We start from the raw sequence: 14,002 nt of genomic DNA, 5'->3' as shown, positions 1-14,002 counted from the left end.
AGCAAAAGTATAAAGCCCACATAGACATACAAATCCCTGCACTACAAGTGCTAGATAAGGGACACACATACACAAACCTGCCTAGCATGTAGAGACGACAGGTGTGTACAAAACGGTACATAAATGTCAAGCAGCAAAAAGTATCAGCATAGTGCCTCAATAGCATGTGACCAACAATCTAACATGCCACTATACAGAAAAATAGCACCAAGATAGTATAAGCTGTAGAGATAGCATATTACCCAGGGCACATAATGCCCAAGCCTATAGCGCCTGGAAAAAGAGTCCTAATGTGGGCTACAAGGAGACCCAACGCGTATCGCCATCGGTACCCCTGACGAAGCTGCCCGGTGTGGTGGCGATACGCGTTGGGTCTCCTTGTAGCCCACATTAGGACTCTTTTTCCAGGCGCTATAGGCTTGGGCATTATGTGCCCTGGGTAATATGCTATCTCTACAGCTTATACTATCTTGGTGCTATTTTTCTGTATAGTGGCATGTTAGATTGTTGGTCACATGCTATTGAGGCACTATGCTGATACTTTTTGCTGCTTGACATTTATGTACCGTTTTGTACACACCTGTCGTCTCTACATGCTAGGCAGGTTTGTGTATGTGTGTCCCTTATCTAGCACTTGTAGTGCAGGGATTTGTATGTCTATGTGGGCTTTATACTTTTGCTATTTTGCATTCACACTATCAGTGGTCTGTTTCCATTTGTAGTACCCAGGGGAGTGCCTAGGTAGCTTGGCCTATTTCTTTCATTCTATGAGCAATTTGGTTCTAGGTTATTACATTATGCGTATATGACTCGAGTCCTATGTGGGGTACGGCCGTATTAGGGGCTGTAGTGTATAGCATTTGTATGCTTTTTAAGTGTTTTTATATGTCTATGTGTTTGTTACCCTTGTTTGTATATATATTTCAATAAAGCTGTGTATATTTTTTTTGCCATATCCTTGTTGTAGTGATCCCCTTTCTTAGGACCTTGTCTGTTTCTCTTTTTGTGTATGCTCATATGTCTCAGGTCCTGGTGGTATCCCATGATCCGTGGTGCCCCCTTTCCATTATATGCAAAGGTGCACCAAACTGTTTGACTACATCAATGGTGCACCGAGGGCCTGTGCTTGGTTTCAACATTCATTTTGAGCTGACAGACTCCCTTTTAAGGGTTGTTTTTATAAATTTAGAGGACAATTTATGTCATAAATGTGTAATGGATGATAGACAAAAAATGAATCAAGAAGGTCCTTGCACTCACACCGGTTTTTTTTTTATTAAAAAAAACTTGACCTGTTTCAGGTTGCAGAAACTTTGGATGGGTTGAAGCGCATCTAGGTTTGTTAAATAATAGAAATAAGTAAAAACCTGTTTGAGTGTCGGGACCTTCTTGATTTCGCATTGTCTACTCTTCTATGTGCACCACCACTATCAGGGGAGTGCCAATCACTTTGGATTACTATGACGGTCAAACGATCGGCCCTGCTGTGTGCTGCTGGGCATGCATGATCTGTGAAAGTTATTGGAACTCACTTACAAATCAATAGAAAGATATGTGCATGTATGGCCATCTCTCCACTGACAGTGGCACGTAATAGGACCCCGATCCGGCAATGGATACAGGTTCCACCGCTGCATCTATCATACTTTTATGGATATCTTATGGATATGCCATAAATGTAGAATATGAGAAGACCCCTTTACGTGGTTAATTCTTATATTACCTAGCTTTGCTTTATATGTCACCATAGGTTTAGAAAATCTAAATATCTTATAAACCAGTGATCCGGTATTTGCATAGATGAAAGTTTGAATGAAGATTTTATTAAGACATAGATGGATTTACAGAAACATTACAATTTTGACAATTGTAAGTCAATAGTGTTAGTAATCACAATGACATTTCTTCTTTGGTTTTCTCTTCAGTGGTCTCTACTCCTCTTCGGAAAGCGCTTTTTTCAGCTCCTTAAGGAACTGCTCCACTTTTTCCTGGAATTCTTGGCCATCTGGAAATTTACTTTTCAGATTTTCAAGATGAGGCTTAGCCTTTTCCTTCAGAATCTCCATATTCTTATCCATCTCTTGCTTCAGCTCCTTCATATCTTTCTCAAATTCGCCTTGTAAATTGGCACGGTATTTCTCGTATTCCGCATGGACATCGTCCACGTAGGGTTGCACTTTGACGCGTAGCTTGTCGATCTCCTCGCGCAGTTTGTCACGACCTTCTTCTGCGATGCTTTCCAGACTTTCAAAGAATTTGACCACATGCCTGGATATTCCGCCGACGAGATCAGTTCCAACAGGCACGACTTTTTTTACAAATTTCTCAAGCTGGTCTTCTAAGGCGTCATCGAACTCCTTCAGAATAGGGACAACGTTCTTCCTGAATACCGGGAACTTTTCATGAAGCTGTTCGTCGAATTTCTTATAAACTTCATCGTAGTAACTGTCTACAGCTTTCTCCAGTTTGTTTAAGTGTTTCCTTGCCGAGTCCCACCTCTCTTTGATCTGATATCTGGGAATTTAAAAAAAGGAACTTAGTCAACTCATGACTACTAGGAATTGTAGAAGGATTTAGCACATTTGGCATTGAAGGCATTTTCCCACCTCAACCAGCAGCCAAAGATGACAGGGATTACAGAAACACCCAAGAAGACTGTTTCCATAATCTCAGCCATCTCTGACCACGGCTAAGATGGAAGTACCCCTGTAACTTATGTGAAAATATCTTGTGACTACGCTATTTCTCTCCGACACCCCCCTATAGCAAACTCATAAATCTGTAACTTTGGACCTTATGTTACATTGTTAATGAGGTATTCTCATCTCGGTCATCGCATATACTGGATATGGACAAATGTCTGATAGAGGCAGGTTTCATGCCTCAAGAACGAGGTCCAATCTCAAGCTATTTCCTATCCTTCTCCATAGAACCCCATTCTCGTCATAGGTGCCAGTCCATCAAACGTTTATGGCATGTCCCCTTTAAGCGATTAATAGTTATCATTTTTTTACATTAATTTTCACAACAATTAAAGTAAATGTCTTACTCTTTTGCAATGGAGGCATAATCCATGTGTTCGAAAAGACTGAATACTATGGCGAAACTATCGTGCAGGATCTTCTCCAAACCTTTATCATTCGTTTCTTCTTGTTTAGGTTCATCGTTTTGCCAGAAGTAGCGGCCCTGTGCCCCTGCAAAACAAAGACAATGTGCAATGAGCTAACCCCTGCAAATACGGCGCCATGACTAGCAAAGGAGGGTCCGCTTAGGACTTGGCTTTGTGAGTCAGAATGCAAAGCTATTCTGGGAATTTGGGCTCCTTAATGAATTACTCTCAACTTTGCAAATGAATAGCCTCCCTTCATTGCTAAAAGTTTCTGGGCACCGGCTGGAAATGGATATCAGCAACTTACTTCTGTCTTTGTTCTGGACAGTTTGTATGTCTACATGTGGGCTGCCCTTTGGAAAGTGGCTTGTACTAATATTCCCATATATACAGTCCGAGCTGCAAAAATATAAGCAACGTTTTCACTGCAACAGTAATGTTTGGTCAGATGAATCTTTGGGCTGATTCAGACTTCTGTGCAAATCGATCCAATCACAAGCCGCAAGTCACCGACTAGCCGAGGGTCTCCCTACCGAAGGTTGACAGTTTCATGAATTTCTATGAAGCTGTCCCACTCAGGATGGGAGACCCGTAGCCAGTCCGCGCATTGTGGTCCAAGATCGGACCAATTTGCATGGATGTTTGCATGAGCCCTTAGTGTAATGGTGCTCTGTCAGTGGTTACCTGGCAGCTCTAAAAATGGCTGCAATGGACAGGCTTAGCACTATCCACTCCATTTACAAGATCCCAGGGGTAACCCTGGCCTGAACCTTTTATGCTATGTACAGAGATCTGGACCTGCACAGGGGTCCCTGGGTTAGAGCCACGTAGTAGACTGCTGGCCGGTGGTGCAAGCTGGCAGGAGTGGTCAGGTCGCCAGGTTGGAATAAGGAGAGCAGACAACGTTCAAAATCAGAAGACAGTAAAGTAGTCAGTAAATGGGTTGAGGTCAGAACAAGAAACTTACAGAAAAAGCAGGAGATGAGAAGAAGAAGCAGCAAATAAGACTAAAAACTAACCACATCTGGCAGCTCCCAGCAGTAAGCTGGGAGCTTTAATATAGTGCAGTGCTGTCCGTTTGGCCGAAGCAGGGAGACAGCGCATACATCCGTACTGACAGACTACAGGTTCCAACAACCCTAATCTTGGTGGCTGGACAGAGCCTGCATCACCCAGAGATTCTGGTCCTTACGTCTCCTCCTTCAACATTGCTGCCTGCAGTTTGAACGTGGAGTCGCCTAGTGACATTGCAAGAGCAGGACCCAGAGGAGATGTGATACTTAAAGGGGTATTCCCATCTCCAAGATCCTATCCCAATATGTAGAAGGTGTAATAATGAGAATATTAACAAATACCTCCAATTAGAAATTTAGTATAGTTTTTTTTTATTTGCTATATCTCTTTCCTCATGTGCAGGTATTGCAGGACCTTAGGCATCCATGGTTACGACCACTAGCAACTAGCTAACTGTCACTTTATCAGTGGACGTAACCATGGATATCTAAGGTCCAGCAATGCATGCACATGCGTAAAGAGACATAGAGAATCAGAAGAACTATACTGCATTTCTAATTGGAGATATTTGCTAATATTATCATTACTACAACTACTAGATACTGGGATAGGATCTTGGATATGGAAACACCCATTTAAGAGCTGATCATCAGAACCAGACTAAGGGGGATCATCAGAACCAGACTAAGGGGGATGATCAGAACCAGACTAAGGGGGATTAGCTGATGTAGCCCCTGTTATACGAGGGTTAAATGTGCACGCTTTGTGTGGCTTAGCCGTTCCACCTGCACTTACAGCTCCAGATACACATACCTTAAGGGTTAAGAATAGATACATAAGAAGATGCCAAGATTACTCAGATAAATGTTCCCGTTTCACTATTAATACCATTGTCCTAAGAGTCCTCTTACCTGTGAAGAAGAGCAGGGCTACTGAGAGTAGCAAAGCTTTCATGATTGGGCAGAGTCTTCAACACGCCAACCTGCAATCGACATGTTCAGAAGTGAAATATTATCCGTAACGTGTATCCTCTCGTCTAACCCCAACACACAAGTGCAATTTGGCCAAAAGATTTGCTGTCAGACGAACCCCAGGTTTATTAATACATTAATAAAGTTGTCTCTGACCAATTGCAGATTTTTTTTTCCAAAATCTTTCCACCAATATATTAAAATAAAAATATCAATTCCAGTAAAGGAGAATAACATAAACGGGTAACTTACAGGTTTGCCAGGGTCAGGATGTTGTGTGAGCTGCAGTTTCTCATCGCCTGGCATATATATAGTGATTCCGCCACTGATGGGCACCCACCCAATCAGATTATAAAGACACGTTTAATACAAAGTTCAAAAATTAAAAAAAAAAAACACAGGACACAAACTCGGACCGAAGATTAAAGCAGGAGGGGACGCCAAGAGGAGGGGGCCAAGAGTACGACACGTGGGGAATGCGGAGAGTTTCATCTCAGGTGTTCTTAAGACGCCACATCTTTACACTTCTGCCATATGCAATTCGTAGGGTCTGCAATTCATGTTTCCATCTCTTCTTCAACATTCGGGGACAATCTATTGTTGCTCAAACTTTCTGAGCACTGGCTAGAATTATAAATAACCACATACACGGATACAAAGTGTCCAAACACACCACTAACGAAAAGAGTGTTGAAAAAATAACAAATTTTATTTAGAATATAATAAATAAGAAGTACAGTTATATGTAAAAGTTTGGGCACCCCTATTAATCTTAAGCTTAATGTTTTATAAAAATTGTTTTTTTTTGCAACAGGTATTTCGGTTTCATATATCTAATAACTGTTGGACACAGTAATGTTTCTGCCTTGAAATGAGGTTTATTGTACTAACAGAAAATGTGCAACCTGCATTCAAACAAAATTTGACAGGTGCATAAGTATGGGCACCCCACCAGAAAAGTGACATTAATATTTAGTAGATCCTCCTTTTGCAAAAATATCAGCCTCTAGTCGCTTCCTGTAGCTTTTAATGAGTTCTTGGATGAAGGTATTTTTGACCATTCCTCTTTACAAAACAATTCCAGTTCAGTGAAGTTTGATGGTCGCCGAGCATGGACAGCCCTCTTCAAATGATCCCACAGATGTTCAATGATATTCAGGTCTGGGGACTGGGATGGCCATTCCAGAACAGTGTAATTGTTCCTCTGCATGAATGCCTGAGTAGATTTGGAGCGGTGTTTTGGATCATTGTCTTGATGAAAGATCCATCCCCTGCGTAACTTCAACTTTGTCACTGATTCATGAACATTATTGTCAAGAATCTGCTGATACTGAGAGGAATCCATGCGTCCCTCAACTTTAACAAGATTCCCGGTGCCGGCATTGGCCAAAAACCAATTTTTATAGACCATTAAGCTTAAGATTAATAGGGGTGCCCAAACTTTTTCATGTGACTGTATGTATACTAACATTGTGTATCGTATGGTTATACCGTAAGATACAGTGACTGACAAAAATTAGCACTGGTCTTAAAAACCCTTTAATGAAAATTATTTGGTTTTGTATGGAAGAAAGGTGAACCCTCAGAATCAAGTCCTCTGATGGGCCCAATGTTTCTCAGTCTCACACTGGTGCCAAGCACTTTTAGTCCCATTCCTTACTACAGTCTCTCTTTGTGGGTGCTTCATCTCACAGCCAAGCTCTGTAATATTGTGTATAGCAATCTTGTGCTCTCCTGTTTTCTACTCATACAACACATAAGTCCCTCACACTCATGTATTCTTCACTTTCAGGAATTAGTCTTTCAGCTCCACCCACACTAGATATCCTCATCCTTTCTCAGTAACGGCAGTGTGATGCTAGCCACAGCTTACAGACATACTGTGAGGTGGGAAAATCAGGAAGTCCGAGGTCAAAAGCCAGGAGGGTACGACATAAACAGAGGGATTTGGCAAAGGCGCGGTCAGGTCACAGTCCGGGGTCATCATTCCGAGAAGGTAGCAGATCAAAACAAAGAGGCTAGGCAAATGGATGGTCAAAGGCAAATCCAAGGTCAGTCAACAAAGATCAAAATGCTAGTACTAAAACAACAGAGCAAACACACCTCAAACTGAGTAGAGCTACAACTGGCAAAGATACAAGACAGGAAGCCAGCTTAATAGCCTTGGAATCATTTCAAGCAGGAGACACTGGTAGGAAAGCCAGTGCACTGAGAGGAGGAATTGTGACAAGAAGTGCTTGCGCTTGAAGGTTTGCCGGTCTCCCTCACCTGAGACAGACAACAAGACAGCAGTACAAGCAGATGCTTCCTGCTTTGCTCCTCTGTGGCCTTTACCATATTACTGGGGTATCACACCATAAATAGCAAGTTTTACTCAGACCAACTTCTAGCTAGCTACGACGCAGATATTTCCTGCTGAGTTACACAGTTATCTGCACACACAGCAGGCTGTCCGTCTGCATGTATCAGACATAGTAACATAGTAACATAGTTAGTAAGGCCGAAAAAAGACATTTGTCCATCCAGTTCAGCCTATATTCCATCATAATAAATACCCAGATCTATGTCCTTCTACAGAACCTAATAATTGTATGATACAATATTGTTCTGCTCCAGGAAGACATCCAGGCCTCTCTTGAACCCCTCGACTGAGTTCGCCATCACCACCTCCTCAGGCAAGCAATTCCAGATTCTCACTGCCCTAACAGTAAAGAATCCTCTTCTATGTTGGTGGAAAAACCTTCTCTCCTCCAGACGCAAAGAATGCCCCCTTGTGCCCGTCACCTTCCTTGGTATAAACAGATCCTCAGCGAGATATTTGTATTGTCCCCTTATATACTTATACATGGTTATTAGATCGCCCCTCAGTCGTCTTTTTTCTAGACTAAATAATCCTAATTTCGCTAATCTATCTGGGTATTGTAGTTCTCCCATCCCCTTTATTAATTTTGTTGCCCTCCTTTGTACTCTCTCTAGTTCCATTATATCCTTCCTGAGCACCGGTGCCCAAAACTGGACACAGTACTCCATGTGCGGTCTAACTAGGGATTTGTACAGAGGCAGTATAATGCTCTCATCATGTGTATCCAGACCTCTTTTAATGCACCCCATGATCCTGTTTGCCTTGGCAGCTGCTGCCTGGCACTGGCTGCTCCAGGTAAGTTTATCATTAACTAGGATCCCCAAGTCCTTCTCCCTGTCAGATTTACCCAGTGGTTTCCCGTTCAGTGTTATGGCTGGCAATCAGGCAACACAGCGTGCAGTAATCAGCGCACATACAGAGATCTGGCAAAAACCCAAAACAATAGGACGAGCTCTGAGACGTGGAATCTCTGTAGACTGCAGTACCTGAACTGTCCTCACACAACTGGAAGCAGCAGTGGATTGCGCCTATCACTACCTATGCAACTCGGCACTGCCTGAGGAGCTGACTAGCCTGAAGATAGAAATACAAGCCTGACTTACCTCAGAGAAATACCCCAAAGGAATAGGCAGCCCCCACATATAATGACTGTTAGCAAGATGAAAAGACAAACGTAGGAATGAAATAGATTCAGCAAAGTGAGGCCCGATATTCTAGACAGAGCGAGGATAGCAAAGAGAACTATGCAGTCTACAAAAAACCCTAAAACGAAAACCACGCAAAGGGGCAAAAAAGACCCACCGTGCCGAACTAACAGCACGGCGGTGCACCCCTTTGCTTCTCAGAGCTTCCAGCAAAAGATAATAACAAGCTGGACAGAAAAAACAGAAAACAAACTAGAAGCACTTATCTAGCAGAGCAGCAGGCCCAAGGAAAGATGCAGTAGCTCAGATCCAACACTGGAACATTGACAAGGAGCAAGGAAGACAGACTCAGGTGGAGCTAAATAGCAAGGCAGCCAACGAGCTCACCAAAACACCTGAGGGAGGACGCCCAGAGACTGCAATACCACTTGTGACCACAGAATTCACAACAGTACCCCCCCTTGAGGAGGGGTCACCGAACCCTCACCAGAACCCCCAGGCCGACCAGGATGAGCCACATGAAAGGCACGAACAAGATCTGGGGCATGGACATCAGAGGCAAAAACCCAGGAATTATCTTCCTGAGCATAACCCTTCCATTTGACCAGATACTGGAGTTTCCGTCTAGAGACACGAGAATCCAAAATCTTCTCCACAATATACTCCAATTCCCCCTCCACCAAAAAAGGGGCAGGAGGCTCCACAGATGGAACCATAGGTGCCACGTATCTCCTCAACAACGACCTATGGAATACATTATGTATGGAAAAGGAGTCTGGGAGGGTCAGACGAAAAGACACCGGATTGAGAATCTCAGAAATCCTATACGGACCAATAAAACGAGGTTTAAATTTAGGAGAGGAAACCTTCATAGGTATATGACGAGAAGATAACCAAACCAGATCCCCAACACGAAGTCGGGGTCCCACACGGCGTCTGCGATTAGCGAAAAGCTGAGCCTTCTCCTGGGACAAGGTCAAATTGTCCACTACCTGAGTCCAGATCTGCTGCAACCTGTCCACCACATAATCCACACCAGGACAGTCCGAAGACTCAACCTGTCCTGAAGAGAAACGAGGATGGAACCCAGAATTGCAGAAAAATGGAGAGACCAAGGTAGCCGAGCTGGCCCGATTATTAAGGGCGAACTCAGCCAACGGCAAAAATGACACCCAATCATCCTGGTCAGCGGAAACAAAACATCTCAGATATGTTTCCAAGGTCTGATTGGTTCGTTCGGTCTGGCCATTAGTCTGAGGATGGAAGGCCGAGGAAAAAGATAGGTCAATGCCCATCCTACCACAAAAGGCTCGCCAGAACCTTGAGACAAACTGGGAACCTCTGTCAGAAACAATATTCTCAGGAATGCCATGTAAACGAACCACATGCTGGAAGAACAAAGGCACCAAATCAGAGGAGGAAGGCAATTTAACCAAGGGCACCAGATGGACCATTTTAGAAAAGCGATCACAGACCACCCAAATGACAGACATCTTTTGAGAAACGGGAAGGTCAGAAATGAAATCCATCGAAATATGTGTCCAAGGCCTCTTCGGGACCGGCAAGGGCAAAAGCAACCCACTGGCACGTGAACAGCAGGGCTTAGCCCTAGCACAAATTCCACAGGACTGCACAAAAGCACGCACATCCCGCGACAGAGACGGCCACCAAAAGGATCTAGCAACCAACTCCCTGGTACCAAAGATTCCTGGATGACCGGCCAGCACCGAACAATGAAGTTCAGAGATAACTTTACTAGTCCACCTATCAGGGACGAACAGTTTCTCGGCCGGACAACGATCAGGTTTATTAGCCTGAAATTTCTGCAACACTCTCCGCAAATCAGGGGAGATGGCAGACACAATGACTCCTTCCTTGAGGATACTCGCCGGCTCAGATAACCCCGGAGAGTCGGGCACAAAACTCCTAGACAGAGCATCCGCCTTCACATTTTTAGAGCCCGGAAGGTATGAAATCACAAAATCAAAACGAGCAAAAAATAACGACCAACGGGCCTGTCTAGGATTCAAGCGCTTGGCAGACTCAAGATAAGTAAGGTTCTTATGATCAGTCAAAACCACCACGCGATGCTTAGCACCCTCAAGCCAATGACGCCACTCCTCGAATGCCCACTTCATGGCCAGCAACTCTCGGTTGCCCACATCATAATTACGCTCAGCAGCAGAAAATTTCCTGGAAAAGAAAGCACATGGTTTGAACACTGAGCAACCAGAACCTCTCTGTGACAAAACCGCCCCTGCACCAATCTCAGAAGCATCAACCTCGACCTGGAACGGAAGAGAAACATCAGGTTGACACAACACAGGGGCACAGCAAAAACGACGCTTCAACTCCTGAAAAGCTTCCACGGCAGCAGAAGACCAATTAACCAAATCAGCACCCTTCTTGGTCAAATCGGTCAATGGTCTGGCAATGCTAGAAAAATTACAGATGAAGCGACGATAAAAATTAGCAAAGCCCAGGAATTTCTGCAAACTTTTTAGAGATGTCGGCTGAGTCCAATCCTGGATGGCCTGAACCTTAACCGGATCCATCTCGATAGTAGAAGGGGAAAAGATGAACCCCAAAAATGAAACTTTCTGCACACCGAAGAGACACTTTGATCCCTTCACAAACAAGGAATTAGCACGCAGTACCTGGAAAACCATTCTGACTTGCTTTACATGAGACTCCCAATCATCTGAGAAGATCAAAATGTCATCCAAGTAAACAATCAAGAATTTATCCAGATACTCACGGAAAATGTCATGCATAAAAGACTGAAAAACAGATGGAGCATTGGCAAGTCCGAACGGCATCACCAGATACTCAAAATGACCCTCGGGCGTATTAAATGCCGTTTTCCATTCATCTCCCTGCCTGATTCTCACCAGATTATACGCACCACGAAGATCAATCTTAGTAAACCAACTAGCCCCCTTAATCCGAGCAAACAAGTCAGAAATCAATGGCAAGGGATACTGAAACTTAACAGTGATCTTATTAAGAAGGCGGTAATCAATACACGGTCTTAGCGAACCATCCTTCTTGGCTACAAAAAAGAACCCTGCTCCCAATGGTGACGACGATGGGCGAATATGTCCCTTCTCCAGGGACTCCTTCACATAACTGCGCATAGCGGTGTGTTCAGGTACGGACAAATTAAATAAACGACCCTTAGGGAATTTACTACCAGGAATCAAATCGATAGCACAATCACAATTCCTATGCGGAGGAAGGGCATCAGACTTGGACTCTTCAAATACATCCTGAAAGTCCGACAAGAACTCTGGGATGTCAGAAGGAATGGATGACGAAATAGACAAAAATGGAACATCACCATGTACTCCCTGACAACCCCAGCTGGTTACCGACATAGAGTTCCAATCCAATACTGGATTATGGGTTTGTAGCCATGGCAACCCCAACACGACCACATCATGCAAATTATGCAGTACCAAAAAGCGAATAACTTCCTGATGTGCAGGAGCCATGCACATGGTCAGCTGGGCCCAGTACTGAGGCTTATTCTTGGCCAGAGGTGTAGCATCAATTCCTCTCAACGGAATAGGACACCGCAAAGGCTCCAAGAAAAATCCACAACGTTTAGCATAATCCAAATCCATCAGATTCAGGGCAGCGCCTGAATCCACAAACGCCATGACAGAATATGATGACAAAGAGCACATTAAGGTAATGGACAAAAGGAATTTGGACTGTACAGTACCAATAACGGCAGAGCTATCGAACCGCCTAGTGCGTTTAGGACAATTAGAAATAGCATGAGTAGAATCACCACAATAGAAACACAGTCTGTTCAGACGTCTGTGTTCTTGCCGTTCTACTTTAGTCATAGTCCTGTTGCACTGCATAGGCTCAGGCTTACTCTCAGACAATACCGCCAGATGGTGCACAGATTTACGCTCGCGCAAGCGACGACCGATCTGAATGGCCAAGGACATAGACTCATTCAAACCAGCAGGCATAGGAAATCCCACCATTACATCCTTAAGAGCTTCAGAGAGACCCTTTCTGAACAAAGCCGCTAGTGCAGATTCATTCCACAGAGTGAGTACTGACCATTTTCTAAATTTCTGACAATATAGTTCTACATCATCCTGACCCTGGCATAAAGCCAGCAGATTTTTCTCAGCTTGATCCACTGAATTAGGCTCATCGTAAAGCAATCCCAGCGCCTGGAAAAATGCATCAATATTACTCAATGCAGAATCTCCTGGTGCAAGAGAAAACGCCCAGTCCTGTGGGTCGCCGCGCAAAAAAGAAATAATAATCAAAACCTGTTGAATAGGATTACCAGAAGAATGAGGTTTCAAGGCCAAAAATAGCTTACAATTATTTCTGAAGCTCAGGAACTTAGTTCTGTCACCAAAAAACAAATCAGGAATCGGAATTCTTGGTTCTAGCATCGATTTCTGATCAATAGTATCTTGAATCTTTTGTACATTTACAACGAGATTATCCATTGAGGAGCACAGAGCCTGAATATCCATGTCCACAGCTGTGTCCTGAAGCACTCTAATGTCTAGGGGAAAAAAAAGACTGAAGACAGAGCTAAGAAAAAAAAATGATGTCAGGATTTCTTTTTTCCCTCTATTGGAAATCATTGAATAGGCTCCTTGTACTGTTATGGCTGGCAATCAGGCAACACAGCGTGCAGTAATCAGCGCACATACAGAGATCTGGCAAAAACCCAAAACAATAGGACGAGCTCTGAGACGTGGAATCTCTGTAGACTGCAGTACCTGAACTGTCCTCACACAACTGGAAGCAGCAGTGGATTGCGCCTATCACTACCTATGCAACTCGGCACTGCCTGAGGAGCTGACTAGCCTGAAGATAGAAATACAAGCCTGACTTACCTCAGAGAAATACCCCAAAGGAATAGGCAGCCCCCACATATAATGACTGTTAGCAAGATGAAAAGACAAACGTAGGAATGAAATAGATTCAGCAAAGTGAGGCCCGATATTCTAGACAGAGCGAGGATAGCAAAGAGAACTATGCAGTCTACAAAAAACCCTAAAACGAAAACCACGCAAAGGGGCAAAAAAGACCCACCGTGCCGAACTAACAGCACGGCGGTGCACCCCTTTGCTTCTCAGAGCTTCCAGCAAAAGATAATAACAAGCTGGACAGAAAAAACAGAAAACAAACTAGAAGCACTTATCTAGCAGAGCAGCAGGCCCAAGGAAAGATGCAGTAGCTCAGATCCAACACTGGAACATTGACAAGGAGCAAGGAAGACAGACTCAGGTGGAGCTAAATAGCAAGGCAGCCAACGAGCTCACCAAAACACCTGAGGGAGGACGCCCAGAGACTGCAATACCACTTGTGACCACAGAATTCACAACAGTTCAGTGTGTAATGGTGATATTGATTC

The 14,002-nt window shown here is 43.9% G+C and overlaps 2 protein-coding genes across 2 annotated transcripts in view; one reads left to right on the top strand and one right to left on the bottom strand.

The window, feature by feature from the left end:
- LOC138651345 (uncharacterized) overlaps nucleotides 1-14,002 on the top strand; it is a 45,194-nt gene that overhangs the window by 14,973 nt on the left and 16,219 nt on the right. The window lies entirely within an intron of this gene.
- On the bottom strand, nucleotides 1,249-5,378 carry LOC138651103 (apolipoprotein A-I-like). The gene is made up of 4 exons (XM_069741097.1): nucleotides 5,347-5,378; nucleotides 5,035-5,105; nucleotides 3,050-3,194; nucleotides 1,249-2,514 (listed from the first exon to the last, which is right to left on the bottom strand). Exons 2-4 carry the CDS (start codon nucleotides 5,075-5,077, stop codon nucleotides 1,932-1,934), a joined length of 771 nt encoding a protein of 256 aa, XP_069597198.1. The 5' UTR covers nucleotides 5,078-5,105; nucleotides 5,347-5,378; the 3' UTR covers nucleotides 1,249-1,931.

The sequence above is a fragment of the Ranitomeya imitator genome, chromosome 10 (assembly GCF_032444005.1).
Source record: "Ranitomeya imitator isolate aRanImi1 chromosome 10, aRanImi1.pri, whole genome shotgun sequence".
NCBI lineage: Eukaryota > Metazoa > Chordata > Amphibia > Anura > Dendrobatidae > Ranitomeya > Ranitomeya imitator.
This window is presented reverse-complemented; position numbering and strand designations above follow the sequence as displayed.